Source organism: Chiloscyllium punctatum, chromosome 4 (genome assembly GCF_047496795.1).
Source record: "Chiloscyllium punctatum isolate Juve2018m chromosome 4, sChiPun1.3, whole genome shotgun sequence".
NCBI lineage: Eukaryota > Metazoa > Chordata > Chondrichthyes > Orectolobiformes > Hemiscylliidae > Chiloscyllium > Chiloscyllium punctatum.
In genome coordinates this window covers 99,157,199-99,177,741 of record NC_092742.1, presented here as the reverse complement: position 1 = coordinate 99,177,741, position 20,543 = coordinate 99,157,199, and the positions used below count along the sequence as shown (strand labels likewise).

Below are 20,543 nucleotides of genomic sequence, written 5' to 3'. Positions count from 1 at the left end.
TGCGTAAAGAAGCCTCTGACATCTGTCCTAAATCTATCACTCCTCAATTTGTAGCTATGCCCCCTCATACAAGCTGACTTCATCATCCTAGGAAAAAGACTTTCGGTGTCTACCCTATCTAATCATCTTGTATGTCTCTATCAAATCTCCCCTTAGCCTTCTTCTTTCCAATGAGAACAGACCGAAGTCTCTCAGCCTTTCCTCATAAGACATTCCCTCCAGACCAGGCAACATCCTGGTAAATCTCCTCTGCACCTTTTCCAATGCTTCTACATCCTTCCCGAAATATGGCGACCAGAACTATACACAATATGAAGTGATATGAAGTGAATCCTTTTTGGTGGTAATCCAATGCTGATCTCATAATAGGTATTCTAGCATATCAAAATTTATCATATTCTTGGTAGAAAAGAATAATAAATATGACCTGGGAAAAGCAAAGAAAATAAATAGGGTTGTCAAAAGTGCCTTAGCTGCTGAAACACTGGAAATAGTGGAAGTAATAGTTATGGTAGTATGCTTGTCTAACATTCAGAAAGAAATCATAGTGCAATCTGAGAAATATTAACCCATAGAAGTTAATGTTCTGTCTTTGAGACAATGTATATTTGACAGAAGGCATTGCTGAAGAAAGGTTGAGGTCTGACCTTGCTGAGACAAAGGAAATGTTAACAAGAGACCAGATGCTCAAAACCAAGTGAGAAGATGCAAGTCTTCAGAGATGTTGGAAGCGTTAGGACAGCCTGCGAAGGCTGAGTATTGGAGGCATGGAGTCAACTTGGTGGGCGGCACGGTGGCACAGTGGTTAGCACTGCTGCCTCACCGCGCCAGAGACCCGGGTTCAATTCCCGCCTCAGGCGACTCTCTGTGTGGAGTTTGCACATTCTCCCCGTGTCTGCGTGGGTTTCCTCCGGGTGCTCCGGTTTCCTCCCACAGTCCAAAGGTGTGCAGGTCAGGTGAATTGGCTGTGCTAAATTGCCTGTAGTGTTAGGTAAGGGGTAGATGTAGGGGTATGGGTGGGTTGCGCTCCCGCGGGGCGGTGTGGACTTGTTGGGCCGAAGGGCCTGTTTCCACACTGTAAGTAATCTAATCTAATCTAAAACGCAAAGAGCTCATCCAGATGATCCACTACATAACGAGAATCCAGTACTTGGCCAATGCTATGTGGGAAGCTGAGCTGAAAGTTGTGTTGGTCATTCCCTCAGCCATCTCTCCAGGGATCAACCAGCTGGGAATGTTTGGGAAGCGGGATTTTGAGAAGTTGGCTCATGTAGAGGACCGATTCAGTCTCATGGTGTATGACCTTTTGAATCAACATCGACCTGGCCCCAAATCCCCCATCCCCATCCCCTGGATACAAGTCTGTGTTCAGATATTGGATCCAGATATGGTTTGGAGAAATGGCAGGAGGGATGTGATAGCATTAGCTGGGGTACAGAGGAAGTTCACCAGGATGGAAAAATTGAGCTGTGACAAGAGTCTAGATAGGCTTGGGTTGTTTTCTTTAGAGCAGAGAAGACTGAACCTGGACATGATTGGGGTGTATCAGATTCTGAGGGGTATGGACAGAGTGAATAGAGAGTAGCCGTTCCCCTTGGTTGTGGGGTCAATCATGAGAGGGCATAGTCATTGGATAAGGAGTGGAAAATTCAGAGGGGAGTTTTCACTCAATGGATGGTGGGAATCTGGAGTGCACTGCCTGGGAAGATTGTGGAGGCCAGAAACCTTACAACCTTTAAAAAAAATATTTGGATGTGCACTTCAAATATCATAACATTCAAGGATATGGGACAAGCGCAGGAAATTGGGATTAGTGCACTTTCAGTGGTAGTTAACGTCAGTGCTGACTTGATGGGCTGAAAGGCCTTTTCTGCACTGTGTGAATCTATGAATCTAAAAATAAGATTTTCTTGGGAATGAACGTCTGTAGCGTGGATTATGGTATCCTTGGAGGAACAGCAGAGCCGACTGTAGGACACAGATATCATGAGATTCTGTAAGATTACAAGGCAAAACTGCAATGGAACGAGCAAAATGCTGAGCATTACTTCAACTATAAGAGGTACCACGGTGGGAAACACATTGTATTTTACCCAACATTCAAGTCAATCCAGGCGTGGTTGGAGCTGGTAATAGTGTTGGGCATCAGGATACTTATCTCGGAACTAGGCCAGGGCCTGAACTATTTTTACACGGCTCACTGAGCCCCACGTTGACGCACCATTGGCTACTTTGATTCTAAAGGCCTGAAAGGAAGATCTTGACCAATCACAGTGTCACCATGCACAGCTCCTGTGTCTCGTGAAGGAAATGGTTTCTACAGATGAGTTTGGGGAAGAACATAAAGTTTGAAACAACATTGGAAATCGTAACCTGGAGTTCCTAAACCTTCTCATTAAATAAACGTTTTTGTGAGTTAAAAAGAGAGAGATGTAAGTCAACAGCTGTTTTACAAGTAAAGGTGGTTCTGCAAATAAATTATTTGAAATACTCAAAAAAGGTTGTCTTCTGGTATGAGAAGTTGTAAGAAAATAAAGTAAGTTTGTTTTTCTGTTCAGATTGTTTAGTAACTAAAACTGTTGTAACTTTTTTGTTTCTAGAAAGAAGGGTAAGTATTCAAAGTTATGTTATAAGATGCAGAATATGACAAAATTATTTTGATTATTTTTCTATGGCTTCTATTTGTTTGATTTTAGAACAAATTTTCAAAGCGAAGATGAAGGATTGTTCAGTACAGCAGAAGTTAAGCTGTAGACGGGGATAATTAATTAGTGAAGCTGTTGTATAAATATAAAGTGGAATTGGTAGTGTGGAATGAGCTGTGTGTCTGATAGTGAATAAACTCTGTTCACAAGGAAGAGGGGTTGAGTGAAGAAAATAAACACAATAACCATCAAGAGACAAACTGAACTAAGGAAACTAGTGTCTCTGATGGGATTCATTCTAGGATATTAAAGAAAGTAGCTATAGAGAGTGGATACACTGGTAGTCATGTTCCAAGAATTCTTAGCTTCTGGAAAAATCCCAGAGGATTAGAAAACTGGCAATGCTACACCTTTATTTGAAAAAGGAAGGAGACAATAAACTGGTAACTATAACTAAGTCAGCTTATTGGGAAAATGTTAGAGTGTATTACAGAGGATGTAATAGCAGAGCATGATATGATCAAGTACAGTCCACATAATGTCAAGATGGAAAATCATGCCTGACTAATTTATTACAGTACCTTGAGGATGTAACAAGTATGGTAGATAAAGAAGAAACAATGAATGCAATATATTCCCAAAAGACATTTGATAAGGTACCACACATTAGGCTGCTTAATAAGAGCCTGTGCTTTTGGAGATGGTACATTAGCATAGATAGGGGATTGGCTAGCTCATAGAAGAAAGAGTGTTGGGATGAAAATGGAATATTAACAGGATGGCAACCTGTAACTAGTGAAGTGCTTAGGGTTCAGTGCTGGGCCACATATAGGCTAATGACTTAGACAAGTTTACATATGTCATAAATAGGCATGAAGGCAGGTGGTGAGGTTGACACAAAGTCTGCAGAGGGGTATAGACAGGTTAAATGAGTGGGCAAAAACTTGGCAGTTAGAATACAATGTAGGGAAATGTGAGGTTATGCACTTTGGCAGGAAGAACAGAGGAGCTGAATATTACTTAAATGGAGAAAGACTGCGGAAAGCTACAGGACAGAGGGATTTAGATGTCCTCGCCCACGAACCACAAGAAGCTAGCATTCAAGATCCAAGGATAATAGTGGAGGCAAATGGAGTATTGGTCTTTACTTGAAACTCTGTGTGGAGGATTCCCACAAACCAGTATTCACTATCTAGCCGAGTATGGGAGCTTGTTCCATCGGATGTCCAAACTCAGATACAGAAACATCCGGAAAGAGTCTGTACATTGGATCCTGCTACATGGAAAAGGTACCACTAGGGGAATACCCAAAGGGAGTACTCCTAGAGGAGGTGGTGGCTGAGTTGCATTATCATTGGACTAGTAATCCAGAGAGCCTGCCTAATGCTCAGGGGAACATGGGTTCAATTGATAATGGTTACCTGACTGTCATTAGATTACCTTTTCATTGCCAATTACATTGAATGGTGCAATTTTCAATCAATACATTCAGCAATTAAAAACTAATCTAATGACAGCCATTTAATCATTATTATTTGTTGTAAAACCCAATCGAATTCACTCATGACCTTTAGTGAAGGAAATCTGCCAACCTTACCTGGTCTGGCCTACACGTGACTCCAAGCCCACAGCAATGTGGTTGACTCTTAACTATCCCCTGGGATGGGCAATAAATGCTGGGCGTAGCCAGTGACTCCCAAATAGAGTCATAGAGATGTTCAGCATGGAAACAGACCCTTAGGTCCAACTTGTCCATGACGACCAGATAATCCTAACCTAATCTAGTCCCATTTGCCAGCGCTTGGCCCATATCCCTCTAAACCCTTCCTATTCAAATCTTGTGAATGATTTTAAAAAATGTGTAAATTAAGATTTAACTTAAATATCGCATGCCAGATGACAGTAAGGTAAAGGGGAAACAATTGGAGTTCTCACTGAACATTGCCATGACAACGTGATGAGGAATGTTCACAATGGACCTGTGAAGGTCACCCTGCTCTATGCTGATTCCGAATCCATGATGTGGGAGGTGTTGTTGTCATTGTCGAAGGGAGATGTGTTGACTGCAAGATCTCTGTGAGCGTGTTTCTGAGCTTGCCTCATTTGAATTTAGTGATTCACCTTTAGTTAGACAATCAAAGCTGGCCGACAAACCAGAACACAGGAAGGAAGTCAAAGGCAAATGAGCTGTGGCTGATTTCCTCCCACATCTCCGAACTTCAGGAAGTTTTTCCAGATCGTGGACTGAGTGTTCAAACCGATGTGAGGATCAGAGATCCCAGCTCAATGTGACTGCCCCCTACAGACACTCACCCCCCCACCCCCTCACTCACCTTCAACCAACCTCCGTTGCTATACCCTTACACCGTCCCTATCCCTACACATTCTCACTCACTCGACCACTCATCCCTACACACCCTCACATGCCCTTACCTATCCATCCCTACACACCCTCACATACCCTCTTGCACCCATCCTCCCATCCTTACACACCCTCAGCAACCTTCTCATGCTCTCACCCACCCAACCATCCCTACACACATTATTCACCCTCACCTAATCTTGACCACCCACCCATCTCTACACACTGTCACACACCTCACTTACTCTAACACACCCTCATCCATCCTCACATACCCTCACTCACCTTCACCTCATCCTCATCTACTAAACCTACACACCCTTACCCACCCTCACGTACCCTCATTCACCCTACTGGCCGTGCCACACCCATTACCCCCACCCCCAAGCCCCTCTCCTGTTTGTCCCTGGTCAGCCTCAGTGATTCTGTCTCCATCCTCAGCAGGGCTGTGAGAGATCCAGGACAGCGGATTGACTGTCGATTGTCAGTTGGATCCAGCGTGCGTTTTTCTGATGATTATGTAATCCTGTTTATTTCACAGCATCCGAAAATCCGGGAGATTTTTAATGTGGAAAACCCAAAGTCCAATTTTTATTCCAAGTGCCTCACGGTGGTGTCAGGACCTGATTTCGTGAACCTGACCTTCGATAACTTTGTCGCCTTCAAAGCCAATGTGGTGAAGGTAAGAGACTGCTGCCCAGAGCAGTGTTCCAGAGAGGCAGGCTGTCTGTGAAATCACAACAAAAATATCACTCTCCAATATCAGCACAACTCAGCACCCTCCGACAGTGCAGCACTCCCTCAGTACTGACCATCCGACAGTGCAACACTCCCTCAGTACTGACCATCCGACAGTGCAGCACTCCCTCAGCACTGACCCTCCGACAGTGCAGCACTTCCTCAGTACTGACCCTCTGACAGCGCAGCACTCCCTCAGTACTGACCCTCCGACAGTGCAGCACTCCCTTAGCACTGACCCTCTGACAGTGCAGCACTCCCTCAGTACTGACCCTCTGACAGCGCAGCACTCCCTCAGTACTGACCCTCCGACAGTGCAGCACTCCCTTAGCACTGACCCTCTGACAGTGCAGCACTCCCTCAGTACTGATCCTCCGACAGTGCAGCACTCCCTTAGCACTGACCCTCTGACAGTGCAGCACTCCCTCAGTACTGACCCTCTGACAGCGCAGCATTCCCTCAGTACTGATCCTCCGACAGTGCAGCACTCCCTCAGTACTGACCCTCCAACAGTGCAGCACTCCCTCAGCACTGACCCTCTGACAGTGCAGCACTCCCTCAGCACTGACCCTCGACAATGTAGCACTCCCTCTGTACTGACTTTCTGACAGTGCAGCACTCCCTCAGTATTGATCCTCTGATAGTACAATGCTCCCTCGGTACTGATTCTTTGACATTAGAGCACTCCCTCAGTACTGACCCTCCAGCAGTTCAGGTCTCCCTCAGTATTGTTGGGTGGTCTGTGCTGTTTGATGGAAGATTGGACTGGGTAATTAGGGTACAGTGGGGTTAAAGACTGAAGGAACCTGGCGGGCCCCTGTCTCCTTTCTTTGTTCTGGCGATGTGAGTGGGGAGAGGGAGTATGCATCGGAAGTTGGAAGGATGTGGTTTCTGACTGAATTTGGGCTTCCTGCAGGAAGACATTGTCAGTGCTTGGAAAAATAATCTGCAAATAAAGCAGTCACTGAGCTCTGTCTTTCCCGGAGCTCTGACATTGCACTGCTCCCCAGTCTGTCCTGACGGTGAGTGTGTGTGTCGTGCTGATACAGATACAGGTTCACACTCTCTGGTCCCTCACTTGTAACTTTGCCTGTTCTCCATAGGGCTGGGCTGATGAAATACTCAATCTCGCGACTCATGTGCTGTCACACAATCCCCCTCGATCGGTCTCCATCCAGAAAATGTAAGTCTTCGTCAAAGCTCTGTGCAGATTCTGCCAAAACACCTTCAACCTTCAACACCTTTTAAAGAGTAGGGACTCTTTAAAATACAACACCCTCACAGGCACTGAGTGTGGGTCTGACAGAGTGTGTCTGTTCGTGTGACTGTGTGAGAGCGTGTGTTGGTGCGGGTCTAAGGGAGAGTGTGTGTTGGTGCGAGTGTGAGAGAGAGGGTGTGTGTTGGTGTGGGTCTGGGGGAGTGTGTGTGTTGGTGGGCATCTGAGGGAGAGTGTGTGTTGGTGTGAGTGTGAGAGGGAGTGTGTGTGTTGGTGGGCATCTGAGGGAGAGTGTGTGTTGATGCGAGTGTGAGAGAGAGGGTGTGTGTTGGTGTGGGTCTGGGGGAGTGTGTGTGTTGGTGGGCATCTGAGGGAGAGTGTGTGTTGATGCGAGTGTGAGAGAGAGGGTGTGTGTTGGTGTGGGTCTGGGGGAGTGTGTGTGTTGGTGGGCATCTGAGGGAGAGTGTGTGTTGGTGTGAGTGTGAGAGAGAGTGTGTGTGTTGGTGTGGGTCTGAGGGAGAGTGTGTTGGTGTGGGTCTGAGGGAGAGCGTGCATTGGTGTGGGTCTGGGGGAGAGTGTGTTAATGTGTGTGAGAGAATGTGTGTGGGTGACAGCGTGTGTTAATGTGTGAGTCATAAGAACATAAGAACTAGGAGCAGGAGTAGGTCATCTGGCCCTTCGAGCCCACTCCACCATTCAGTAAGATTATGGCTGATCTTTTCATGGACTCAGCTGCTCTTACCTGCCCTCTCACCATAATCCTTAATTCCTTTACTGTTCAAAAAATTATCTATCTTAGCTTTAAAAACATTCAATGAAGAAGCCTCAACTACTTCACTGAGCATGGAATTCCATAACTCCCTGGGTGAAGAAGTTCCTTCTCAATTTGATCTTAAATCTGCTCCCCCTAATTTTGAGGCTATACCCTCTTGTCCTAGTTTCACCCACCAGTGGAAACATTCTCTCTACTTCTATCTTATCTATTCCCTTCATAATTTTATATAAAGAGCCCCCACATTCTTCTAAATTCCAATGAATATAATCTTAGTCTACTCAGTCTCTACTCATAAGCCAACTGGCTCAACTCAAGAATAAACTTAGTGAACCTCGTCTGCATCCCCTGCAACCTAACCTCCCCGCTTTTAAACTCAATCCCAAAAATTCCATTTGCCTTACTTGTTGTACCCGCAGACTAACCTTCTGTGTTTCATGCACAAGGACACATAGGTATCTCGGCACAGCAGCAGAATGCTGCAAATTTTTACCATTAAAATAATAATCCTTTTTACTGTTATTCCTACCAAAATAGATGACTCCACGTTTATTAATATTTTACACCATCTACCAGACCTTTGCCCACTCGTTTAAACTATCTATGTCCCGCTGCAAAGTTTCACAGATCTCTGCCCTGATTTGCCTTTCCAAAAAGGCAGCACCTCACATTTATCTAAATTAAACTCCATCTGCCTCCTGCCCACATGTGGATTCAGATACACTGTCCATGCCCCATCCCTCAGAGATTACAGGCTTGCTTCATGAACCTACCCCGTCACAGGGCCAAGGAGCTGTCAGGTTCCCTGAGACTGGGTTCTTCTTCCAGGCGCTGGGTCCCTGATACAGCCCCCACTGACACCACTGGGAGGCTTCTCATCCAGATCAGGAATCCAAATGCAGAAGAAAATATATTTCAGTTGTAAACTCTTTACTACGCCATTGAATCATACATCACAACTGTGACTTTGAACAATGTATAAGTATCTTGACTTTCCCACTCTTCCGCCGTGATCCTGTAGGTTTTTACTTTCTTGCTTCACACACACACACACACATACACACACACACACACACACACACACACGTACTGACATGAGGTCATTGAATCATGGAGATATACAGCATGGAAGCAGACTTTTCAGTCCACTCATTCATGCTGACCAGGTTTCCTAAACTGATCTAGCCTCATTTGCCTGTGTTTGGCCCATACCCCTCTAAACCTTTCCAATTCATATACCTGTCTTAATATCTTTTAAATGTCGTAACTGTATCTGTATCTACCACTTCCTCTGGTGTTCATTCCATGTACAAACCACCCTCTGCGTGAAAAAGTAGCCCTACAGGTCCCTTTTAAATCTTTCTCCTTTCACCTTAAAATTATGCTTTCTAGTCTTGAACTCCCCTACCATGGTCAAACACACACGCTACTTACAAATACCGACACACAAACAGACACACTGATACGTATACACACAGCCATGCACACATCAACACACAGGTATACATACAAACATGCTGACCCAAAGACACTGCCACATACCAACTGTGCCCCACACCCTCCATCATTCACTGCCTCCTTTCTTCAACAATCTCCTTTTCTCTAAGAATCAGTGCCTGATACCATAGAATCCCTACAGCATGGAAACAGGCCATTAGGCTGAACAGGCACACACCAATTCTCTAAAGAGTATCCCACCCAGACCCACTCCCCTACCCTACACTTCCATGATCAATGCACCTAACCTACAAATCCCTGAACAATATGGGCAATTTTGCACAGTCAATTCACCTGACCTGCACCATATTTGAACTTTGGGAGGAAACCAGTGCGCCCAGAGGAAATCCAAGCAGACACAGGGAGAAAGTGCAAACTCCACACAGACAGTCGCCCGAGGCTGGAATTGAACCTGGGTCTCTGGCGCTGTGAGGCAACAATGCAAACCATTGAGCCATCTTGATCCTATTTCCTCATTGATCATACCCTACACCTCCCCAGCTCCCCCAACCTCACCCAGTGATCACTAACCCAGCCACTCACTGATTGTCTCATGGGTTTACCCTTCACTCTGTGACCCGTTCTCACAACTACCCCCAGGCCACGCAGTTGATGGATGTAGGTCAGTCCACGCTGAGAGCTCAGGAATCTGTGAGAAATGTTGACTGGTTCTGTTGTTTTATCTATTGCAGGTACACAAAGATAAAATTATTTGTGAATGAAGAGAGAAGAATTCCAGTCAGAAAGTATGTAGAGAATTTTAAAATAAATAATCTCAACTTTGGAGGTCTGGAATTTAAAAAATCTCAAATGTAACAATAATCTCTGTGGACAAATCATTGAATATAACCACTGATCCTGATATTTAAATAACTCATTGATGATAAAGTATTGCTGTCATTTAAGTCACTGTGGAGTTAAGGGTCACAAACAAAACAGAAACTGGTGTAAAAACTCAGTTCAGCAGAGAGAAATAGAGTTGATATTTTGGGTTGAGGGTGACCCTTCCTCAGAATTGGAGTCACCTTTCCTCAGGACTAGAACTAGAAAGATTATCTCTGATGTGTCTCCATAGATGCTGCCAGACCTGCTGAGCTTTTCCAGCGATTTCTGCTTTTGCGATTTCTGCTGACTTACAGCATCTTCAGTTCTTTTGGTTTTTACTTTGTGGAGTTCAGGGTGTTCTCTTCTCTCATGTCTGCAGTATTTACCAGATGTTTCCAGCTGATAGGAAGAGGGTAGAAGCAGCACTGGTTGCGAGTCAACTCCCCAGGCTCAAGGTGAGTGTCAACTGAACCATATCATGCTGTAAACTACTGTAAACATATGGTCAAGAGTGGGAGAATCTGCCGTTCAATAAGTTGTGGCTGCTGTGATTATTAACTGAACTCTACCTTCTGACCTATCCCCGATAATCTTTCACCCCCTTGCTTAGAAAAAGTTTGTTTCACAAAAGTTTGAAAACATGTATCAACAGATTCAAGAACAACTTCTTCCCCACTTTTATCAGACTTATGAACGGACCTCTCATTTATTAGAGTTGATCTTTCTTTGCATCTTCACCATAGCTGTAACCTATATTCTTCATTCTGTCTATTACCCTGATGTACTTACGTACATTAGCGGGATAGCATGCAAAACAGTACTTCTCACTGTATCTCAGTATATATGACAATGATAAATCAAAACAAATCAGATCAATACTATCTCCTTCGGCCTTCAAAATATTTAAAGATTCTGCATGCACTACTTTTTGAGGAAGGAAATTCCAAAGTCCCTTAATCCTCAGAGAAAAAGTATGTTTCCTCATCACTGTTTTAAACAGGTGCCCCTTTATTTTTAAACTTTGACCCCTAGTTCTAGAGTCTCCCAGAACCCTTTATACATCCACTCAGTCAAGTCCCCTCATGATCTTAGATGTTTCAATTAAGTCACCTCTGACTCTTCTAAACTCCAGATGATATAGGCCCAATCTGTCTAGCCTTTTCTCACAAGTCAACCTGATCACTCTAGCCTAGTAAACCTTCTCTCACCTGCCATGATTGTATTGTTATGAAGTTGAAGATGTGTACTGTACCTTTAAGAGAGAATGAATGCTGCTCTGAATTGAGAGCTTACAAACACCTGTATATATGACCAGATGGCAGTCCCAGAGTGTACTGGAAAATTAAAACTATGTATCATTTGGCTGTGAAATAGAAACCGGAGTTTTGGTTGCTATTTTGCTGTTTGCTGTTTTGACAACAATTCGAATTTAACCAATCAGTTTAAATTATGCCCCAGGATACCAAAATCCAATTGAGTTTGAATTTATTGCTTTGCCAACATCGAACTAATGAGATGATCCAATGTTAGGGGTATAAAATGCAGACATTTTGAAAATTGATCAGAGAGCAATTGCAAACCAGACAGAAATGTAGGGAGAACTAACTCCTTGCTCTCCAGAAATTAGGGAATACTCTCAATCAAAGCTACCTTTTCATGTGAAACATACCTGCAGTAAAATCAAAGAAGTGACCCAGGGAGATCTTTAGCTGGAAGAAGAAAGACACAGAAGACGACAGTGGTTTTGAAATAAAGTTAATGTAATTTTAATAAGTGTTTTATTGAAACAGCATATTGGCATAAAGTTGAAGACCGATAATGAGCAGTTAAAAGAAAAGGAGGAATTAGAATTGTGAATAGTTGTTTAATGTTCACTTTTAGAGTTAAAAATAAATTGATTATTTTCTTTAAATAGTGGAATTTGGGAGTTCTCTGTCACTCATATTTGAACTGATTACTAGGCGAGGTGAGCTTTTCTGGGTATTTGGTTTAATTAACAGGGGAGGTTCACCTCTGTGTCGTAACAGTGTTCAATGGAAAAGCAGACTTGAAGAGGTGAATGGCCTATTCCCACTCATTTTTGTTTCTCTACATTTCTATTACAGGGTACCCCAAAAAGGGTACAATCCTGTCACTCCTAAGAGGTTACAATCATTCCAAAGATTACAGTCTCCCCCTATAGAGATGGTCACGCCCCAGAGTTTGTCCATCATCCTATTGAAAGGTGGAGCAAGAACAAAGACCTGGTGACCTCTTCTTGTGGCTAACAGCTATGTTCCTATTACAGTCTCCACAGTAATTACAGCTCCCCTGCAGAGATTACAGCTGCACACTCCACCCAACCCCAGGATTACAGTGCATCCAGCGACTACGGTCGCTCAGTCAATAGCTGCCACACCCATTAACAAGACCCTCCTTAATAATGTTTCTCTTACTGTTTATATTCAGACCGACTTGATCAATCCGGAAGATTTCACTGAATCGACCTTCAAAGTGTTTCTCTCGCATCTGTGTCTCCGGCCAGAAGTCAATCAGATCTTCGAACTGATGTAAGGCTCTTCCTCAAATTTTGACCTGAATTGAATTTATTGTCACGCGCACCGAGGCACAGGGAAAAGCTTTGTCTTGTGAGCAATACAGGCAGAACACAGAGTTAGCTAGCATAGATAAGCAAACAATAGGTAAACAGCGGCAAAAACCAAAACACGTACAGGCGAATGTTAAGAGTTTGTGAGTCCATTCAGTATTCTAACAACAGTAGGGTAGAAACTGTTGCAAAACTGGCTGGTGGTAGAGGTTGTAGAAAAACGTTGCCAGGGTGGGATGAAGCTTTGAGAATGCTGGTGGCCTTTACTTGACAGCGGGCCTGGTAGGTGGATTCTATAGATGGGAGGTTGGCCTTTGTGATTGTCCGGGCCGAGTTCACCACTCTCTGTAACCGTCTCCGATCCTGAATGGTACAGTCGCCATACCAGGTAGAGATACATCCAGACAGGATGCTCTCGATGGCACACCTAAAAAAGCTGGTAAGGGTATTCACCGTCATGCCAACTTTCCTCAGCTGCCTGAGGAAGAAAGACACAGAAGACGACAGTGGCTGTGTGGTTTTGAAATAAAGTTAATGTAATTTTAATAAGTGTTTTATTGAAACAGCATATTGGCATAAAGTTGAAGACTGATAATAAGCAGTTAAAAGAAAATGAGGAATTAGAATTGTGAATAGTTCCTCCTGAGGAAGGAGACGTCATTGGGCCTTTGTAACCAGTGTGGCCACATGAAGAATCCAAGGAAGCTTGTTGTGGATGACCACTCCCAGAAGCTTGACACGCTCCACTCTTTCCACCTCTGTGCTGTTAATGTGTAAGGGGGGGGGGCATGAGTAACATCCTGCCGAAAGTCAATAATGAGTTCCTGGTTTCTTGGTTTCTACAATAGTGAAAAATGCTTCTGTTCAGTGTGAATTGAGATCCATTCCTGAACTGTACATTCTCCTGTCACTTTGTCCCAGGGTTTGCCTGGATCTCTGTAACCTGATCGGGTGTTGGCTGTAAGCAGTGAACCTCAGGGAGAGAAAATATCATGGCAGCACAGAGACCCCCTCTAAGGGCAGTTTCCATGACCTAGTAGAGAGCTCTCTGCCTATCTATCGCTCAATATTTTATCAAATCTTTCCATGAATCTGGAAGGATTTACAGAGAATGGAAGGGCTGAATGGAGGGATGATTATACTTATTTTTTGGGGAGTTAGTCGACCCCATGATGGGTTACAGTTTACATTTTGTTTCCTCTATTCTTTCACGGGATGTGGACATCACTGGCTAGGCCAGCATTCATTGGCCATTCCTAATTGCTCTAAGGTTGAGTGCTGACTCATGAAATTAACAGTGAACCAGACTACCGATGGTCTGGAGTCACATGTAGGCCACACCAGGTAAGGATGGCAGATTTCCTTCTCTGAAGGACATGCGTGAACCAGATGGGTTTTGGTCTCAATTTGATAAGGGTCACATAAACCCTGGCTTTCAATTTTAATTGAAATGAATGAATTCTGAATTGGAACAACAATGGCAGTAGTGGGATTTGAAACGATGTCCCTGGAACACGAACTTGGGCCTCTGGATTACTAATCCAGTAGTATCAGTACACCTTTACACAGATAATGAGGGTGGGATTAAGCTGGTTGAGTAATGTGTACATGAAGTATGATGCAGCTTGTATACTCTGTGAACTCCCGAGCTAGTGAGACAGGTGGTTGAATTCACAGGTCAATCTTCTCTCTTTCTCAGGGATGTGATGGTAAAGCCATACTTGACTCGACAACAGCTGTCCACCTTTATAAACACAATCCAGAGGGATTCCCGACTCCCTGACTTTCTTTTTAAACTAGCACAACCTGAACAAGTGCAGAAACTGATTGAGAAATATGAACCTGCAAAAAATAACATTCATAAAGGTCAGTTTTATTCATGTATTCCCACTAACCTGGGGTGAAAGGTCGATCCTACTATTCCCACTAACCTTGTGTGTATGGTTAGTCCTAGTCATGTATTCTCATTAACCTGGGGTGAAAGGTTAGTCTTACTCAAGTATTTCCACTATCTTGGGGTGAATGGTCAGTCCTATTCAAGTATTTTCATTAACCTGGGGTGAAAGGTCAGTCCTATTCATGTATTCCCATTAACCTTGGGTGAAAGGTCAATTTGATTCATGTATTCCCACTGAACTGGTGTAGCAGGACTTTCCAGCAGGAGGCAGTGATGGTATTGGAGGGCACTGAGAGCTGAGCACTGTCAGGTGGTGGTAGTGAGGGAGGATAGCTGGGGTCGTAAAGTAGACTCTTAGTGTCTTTTGTAGGAGGAGAGCAGATGCGAAGGTGGGGGAATAGATTAGTTACTAGCAGTAGGCCATGAGTTCTGCTCCAAGTATGTACAGTAAATAGTTCATTGTTTATCCTTGATTTCCCTTCTCATTTGTAATAACCTGATGCCAGTGGGACAAGGAATTCCACCTCATGATCTTTGGGGCTTCTGTGTGTTCAAATCTCATGTCACATGAGGTCACATTCCCAACAACCTGGGGTGAAAGGTCACTCTGCTTCAGGTATTCTCACTGTTAAGCAACAACTTGATTCTAAAACTCTCCTCCTTGTTTTCAAAGTGTTCCATGGGTTTGCACTTTCGTTTCTCTGCAACCTCTTCACTGAGTTGTAACTCACTGTGACGGTTGACCTCTTTACAATTCCAGGCTTTAATCATTCCACTGCTGGTAATCATACTTCCTGCTTTGTCCCTCAGAAGTTGCCTCCTGATTTCTGTCAACCTTTTACTCCTACTCAATGAGGCTCCTTGGACCCTCTGACCTAACAGGTTTTTTCACGTGCAAACCCCACCCTCCATCCCGGCCCCAGGTAAATCACAAACGTAGTACCCTCAGGTAATCATCCCGGGGACAGACTATGTTTCTCTTACAGACATCTCCCCTCACCTCACATCTCAGAGGCTGCTGGCCAATCAGATGGAGTCCCAGCAGTGCCAGTTGGAAGCAGTGGCCACTGCCAGGATTGCAGGCTGCCTTGCCACCCAGAGAGAGCCGTGTCAATCCGTAGGTGGAGTAAGATGGGGAAGGGGGAAGGTCATTCGCAGTGAGGGGGCTAAAATGGGGCATGGGACTGGGTTCAAGAACACTTGTAAGTGGGTCCCCTGCCTCACCCAGTACCAGTCCACGTGGCTAAAGCTGCTAACTCCCCTGCAAAATGGCGGCAACAGAATGACCTTTTTAGTTGGCCACTTAGAAGCCTTAATAGGTCTAAAGGTAAATGTAAGACAGGTGGGGGGTGCTGGACACATACATGGCAGCACAGTCCAGATGGGATGAAGGGCCCCTTCTCATACTTTATGACTCAATGATACATGTGGCTGTGTGTTGAATTTTGTTTGAGAACGCTTTGAAAAGGGTGAGGGTTTGAGCAGATGCCATTGCTCAGATTGAATCAAGAATCGCTACTATTTTATGCAGAAGAAGGGCATTCAGCCCATTGTGTCTGTACCAGTTCTATTCCCTAGCACCAATCTCTCGCCTTTTCATTCCAACTAACCTGGGGAGAAACATCAGTCTGATTCATGTATTCCCACTAAACCTGTGTAACAGAACCACCAATTGTAGGTGGCAATGGTGTTGGAAGACACTGAGATAGGGAGCCGAGCCTCTGGGACCTCCACCAGCAGGTGGTGATAGTGACGGAGGAACCCCCCACCCCACAACCATGCACACCATCCAATGCGGAGAAAGTGAGGACTGCAGATGCTGGGGATCAGAGCTTAAAAATGTGTTGCTGGAAAAGCGCAGCAGGTCAGGCAGCATCAAAGGAGAAGGAGAATCGACGTTTCAGGCATAAGCCCTTCTAGGGCTTATGCCCAAAACGTCGATTCTCCTTCTCCTTTGATGCTGCCTGACCTGCTGCGCTTTTCCAGCAACACATTTTTAAACACCATCCAATGCCCCTCTTGAATGCCTCAATTGAACTTGCCTCCACCACACTTCCAGGCAATGCATTCCAGACCCCAACTACTTAATACTTTTCTCACAGCACCCTTGTTTTATTTGAAGGTCACTGTAAATCTATGCCCCACTTGTTCATATTCCTTTTACAAGTAGGAACAGCTTCCCACCATCTACTCTATCCAGCTCCTGAAACCCTCTATTCAATCTCTCCTCAGCCTTCTGCTCTCCAAAGAGGACACTGCCAACTTCTTCAGTGTATCCTCATCACTGAAGTTCCTCATCCCTGGAACCATTCTTCTAGACTTTGGGTTCGAACCCATTCCAGCTCAGATAGACCCAAGGCCCCCTTTATCTTACCCTTGACCAAGCCAAAAACACAGGCACTTTGACGTGATTCTGCAAAAGATGGGGCAGCTTGGTCGCTAGCACTGCTGCTTCACAGTGCTAGGGATTTGGGTTCAATTCCAGCCTTGGGCAATTGGGTGGAGTTTGTCCATTCTCCCCGAGTCTGCATGGGTTTCCTCTGGTGCTCTGGTTTCCTCCCACAGTTAAAGGATATGGGATAGACAGGGTTACAGTGAAGGGGTGGGTCTGGGAAGGATGCTGTTTGAAGGGTCAGCATGTCCTTGATGGGCTGAATGGCCTACTGCCACATTGCAGGGATTCTGTGACATATCTTTAGGCAGGGAAGTAACTCACTTTGGAGTGCTCTATTACCTTAAAAAACACTTAATATCTGCACATTGTTGTTATTGAGGGCAATGAGGAGGATATGAGGAATTGAATGCAGAATGAACGTCCTTCAGGTTCTGAAGAGGAATCAAACTGGACTCGAAACATTAACTGTTTGTTTCTCTACAGATGTTGCCAGAGTTGCTGAGTTTCTCCAGCATTCTCAGTGTCTGTTTCAGATTTCCAGCACCCATAGTAGTTTGCTTTAACTAATACAAAAAAGTTTACTAATATAACATGAAATAATACTTAACTAATAAACGTTGAGTGTAGAATGAGAGGGAAATGACAAATCCTTAGAGTGGGGTATATGGAATTGAGGTTACTTCAAATAATCTTGCGTAAATGGAAGAAAGTGAGAACTGCAGATGCTGGAGATCAGAGTCGAAAAGTGTGACGCTGGAAAAGCACAGCAGGTCAGGCAGCATCCGAGGAGCAGGAGAGTCAACATTTTGGGCATAAGTCCTTCATCACAAATGCCTGAAACATTGATTCTCTTGCTCCTAGGATGCTGCAATGACCTGCTGTGCTTTTCCAGCGCCACACTTTTTGAACCTTTTGTTAACACCCTGCTCAAAGGCTATTAAAATATCATTTTACTGTTGAATTTGAAGACCCAATCCTGTGTAGCTTCCAGGGCCTACCAGACCCACTTTGAAACAGCTCACGCTCTGATCTAACTGAGACTCTTTTGGTTTCTTCACAGGTCACATGTCTCCGGAAGGGCTAGTCTGGTACTTATCTGGGCCAGAGAACTGTCTGTTGTACCCAGACAGACTGACGGTGTATCAGGACATGACGCAGCCTCTGTCACATTACTTTATCAACTCCTCTCACAACACATACCTCACTGGTAAAAAACATGGCGGGACCCAAATAGGTCCTGAAAAAAGGGGGGATTGGGAGTGCTGTAGATTCACCCTCAACGTTGTCAGGGAGAGAATTCCAGGATTTTGACTCAGCCACAGTGAAGGAATAGCAATATATTTCCAAATCAGGATAGTATGTGGATAATAGGGGAACTTGCAGGGTGCTGTGTTCCCATACAGCTGCTGTTTTATGAATGCAAAGGGAATGAGTGAGGAAGAGAGTGATGAATACTAAACACATACTTGCTGTTTTGTGCTAGAAATCATTTTGCAGGGGTCTCTGAGAAGGCTACCCATTAATCAATAAAAGTGATGCAGCAATTGGTGCTGAAGGCCAAGTACTGGATTACCAATAGGCCATTTCCTTTCATCTTGTGTTCACAGTTGTTTAGTTGATGAGTATGCAGATACTTCGATAAATACATACATTTTCTAATTAACCTGATAAGAGATCTTATTACACTCCTCTGGAGCAGGTGGGATTTGAATCCAGGCCTCCTGGGTCAGAGGTAGGGACACTATTACTGTGCCACACAAAACCTTTTTGATAACAAGGTATTCTCACTAATAAATATGATTCGTAAATATGTACATTCATTTAATATATTTATATTTTGATGAGTACATCCTTTCATATATGCAGAGACCTGCTGGAGGTTGTACAAAAGTGTGAATGAATAGGAATAAACATTGATGAACATATATTGATTACTCATTATGAAGTATGTGCACTTGCAGAATATTGATATATATTGAAGGTTAACTGTGCTCATTGACGTACGTGTGTACCCAGTGACAAAGATCTATATCTATTGATGAATGTATGTATTATTGATGAATATATATGCTGATCAGTGAAGCTGTGTATCATTGATAGGAAGGATATTATTAGGCTGAAGAGGGTTCAGAATAGATGCACCAGGATGTTGCCAAGTATTGAAGGTTTGAGTTATAAGGAAAGGTTGGATAGGCTGGGATGTTTTTCACTGGAGCATAAGAAGTTGAGAGGTGACATTATAGAATTTTATAAAATAACAAGGGGTATAGAGAGAGTTTTTCCTAGGATAGGGAATTTTAAGATTGGGGACATTTTTAAGGTGAGAGGAGAGCGATTTAAAAAAGACATTGGGGCAAATTCTTTACACAAATATACACAAGGGCGGTTCGTGTGTGGTTTGAACTTCCTGGGGATGTGGTGGATGGAGGTACAATTATGTTTAAGAGACATTTGGATAAGCACATGAATAGGAAAGGTTTTGAGGGATATTGGCCAGGAGCGAGCAGGTGGGACTAGTTTAGTTTGGGAACATGGTCAGCCTGGATTTGTTGGACAAAAAGGTCAGTTGACGTGCTCTATGACTCCATGTATACTCATTGATGAATATGAGAGAAAGTGAACACTGCAGATGGTGGAGATCAGAGTCAAAAACTGTGGTGCTGGAAAAGCACAGCTGGCCAGGCAGCATCCGAGGAACAGGAGAGTCACTGTTTTGATTATAAGCTCTTAATCAGGATTGAAGAGTTTATGCTCGAAATGTTGACTCTCCTGCTTCCAGAATGCTGCCTGACCAGCTGTGCTTTTCCAGCACCACAATTTTTGTCATTGATGAATATGTGTACCATTGTTGAATATGTGCACTAATTAGTGAATATGTATATTTATTCATGAGTATATGTTTGTTATTGATGAATGTGCGTACCCATTCATAAGTATATGTACCATTTATAAAGATGTACATCCATTAATAAAAACATGTACCATTGATAAATATGTATACTCATTGATAAGTGTGTGTACCATTGATGAATATGTGCACTCATCGATGAGTATGTGTACCAATGACAAAAACGTATACTCATTGATGAATATGTACAATCACCAAACATTCTGTATACTTTTGAAGGAGTTCTTACCACTTTCAGCATTTCTGCCTTTGACGTTGATCCTCTCTGCTTTGTTTCTTCCTCTCCTGCCAGCTGGCCAGTTCTCTGGGATCTCCTCCCCGGAAATGTATCGCCAGGTCCTGCTGGCTGGCTGTCGCTGTCTGGAACTCGACTGTTGGAAAGGACGGCCGCCAGATGAAGAACCAGTCATCACACACGGCTACACCATGACCACAGAAATTCTCTTCAAGGTAACCTTAGGAATGCTGGACTTGGTGAGAGGGTCGGGCTGAAGCTGGGGTGGTGGTTTTATTGAGTTCATGACCCAGGCCGGTGTACATTGATGGCATTTGTTACGGGTGAACATTATTGCACAGATTCCCTGGGAAGTCCCCTCTCTGATAGTGACCTGAGCTTGATTCCTGCTTGGTCTCTGCAGTGAAACTGGGTCCCAGCTCTTGTTGCTCTTGAAAGAATCGAGACATTTCCATTTGGTTTATGG

General features: G+C 44.0%; 1 protein-coding gene across 1 annotated transcript in view; it reads left to right on the top strand.

Moving 5' to 3' along the window:
• The window catches only part of LOC140476577 (1-phosphatidylinositol 4,5-bisphosphate phosphodiesterase beta-2-like), a 161,788-nt gene that overhangs the window by 56,645 nt on the left and 84,600 nt on the right, over nucleotides 1-20,543 (top strand). The window contains exons 4-11 of the mRNA XM_072569387.1: nucleotides 5,549-5,689; nucleotides 6,849-6,928; nucleotides 9,923-9,976; nucleotides 10,435-10,510; nucleotides 12,504-12,604; nucleotides 14,342-14,508; nucleotides 17,995-18,141; nucleotides 20,135-20,292. Of these exons, the coding sequence (XP_072425488.1) occupies nucleotides 5,549-5,689; nucleotides 6,849-6,928; nucleotides 9,923-9,976; nucleotides 10,435-10,510; nucleotides 12,504-12,604; nucleotides 14,342-14,508; nucleotides 17,995-18,141; nucleotides 20,135-20,292 (924 nt within the window). The remainder of the gene's footprint in view (nucleotides 1-5,548; nucleotides 5,690-6,848; nucleotides 6,929-9,922; nucleotides 9,977-10,434; nucleotides 10,511-12,503; nucleotides 12,605-14,341; nucleotides 14,509-17,994; nucleotides 18,142-20,134; nucleotides 20,293-20,543) is intronic.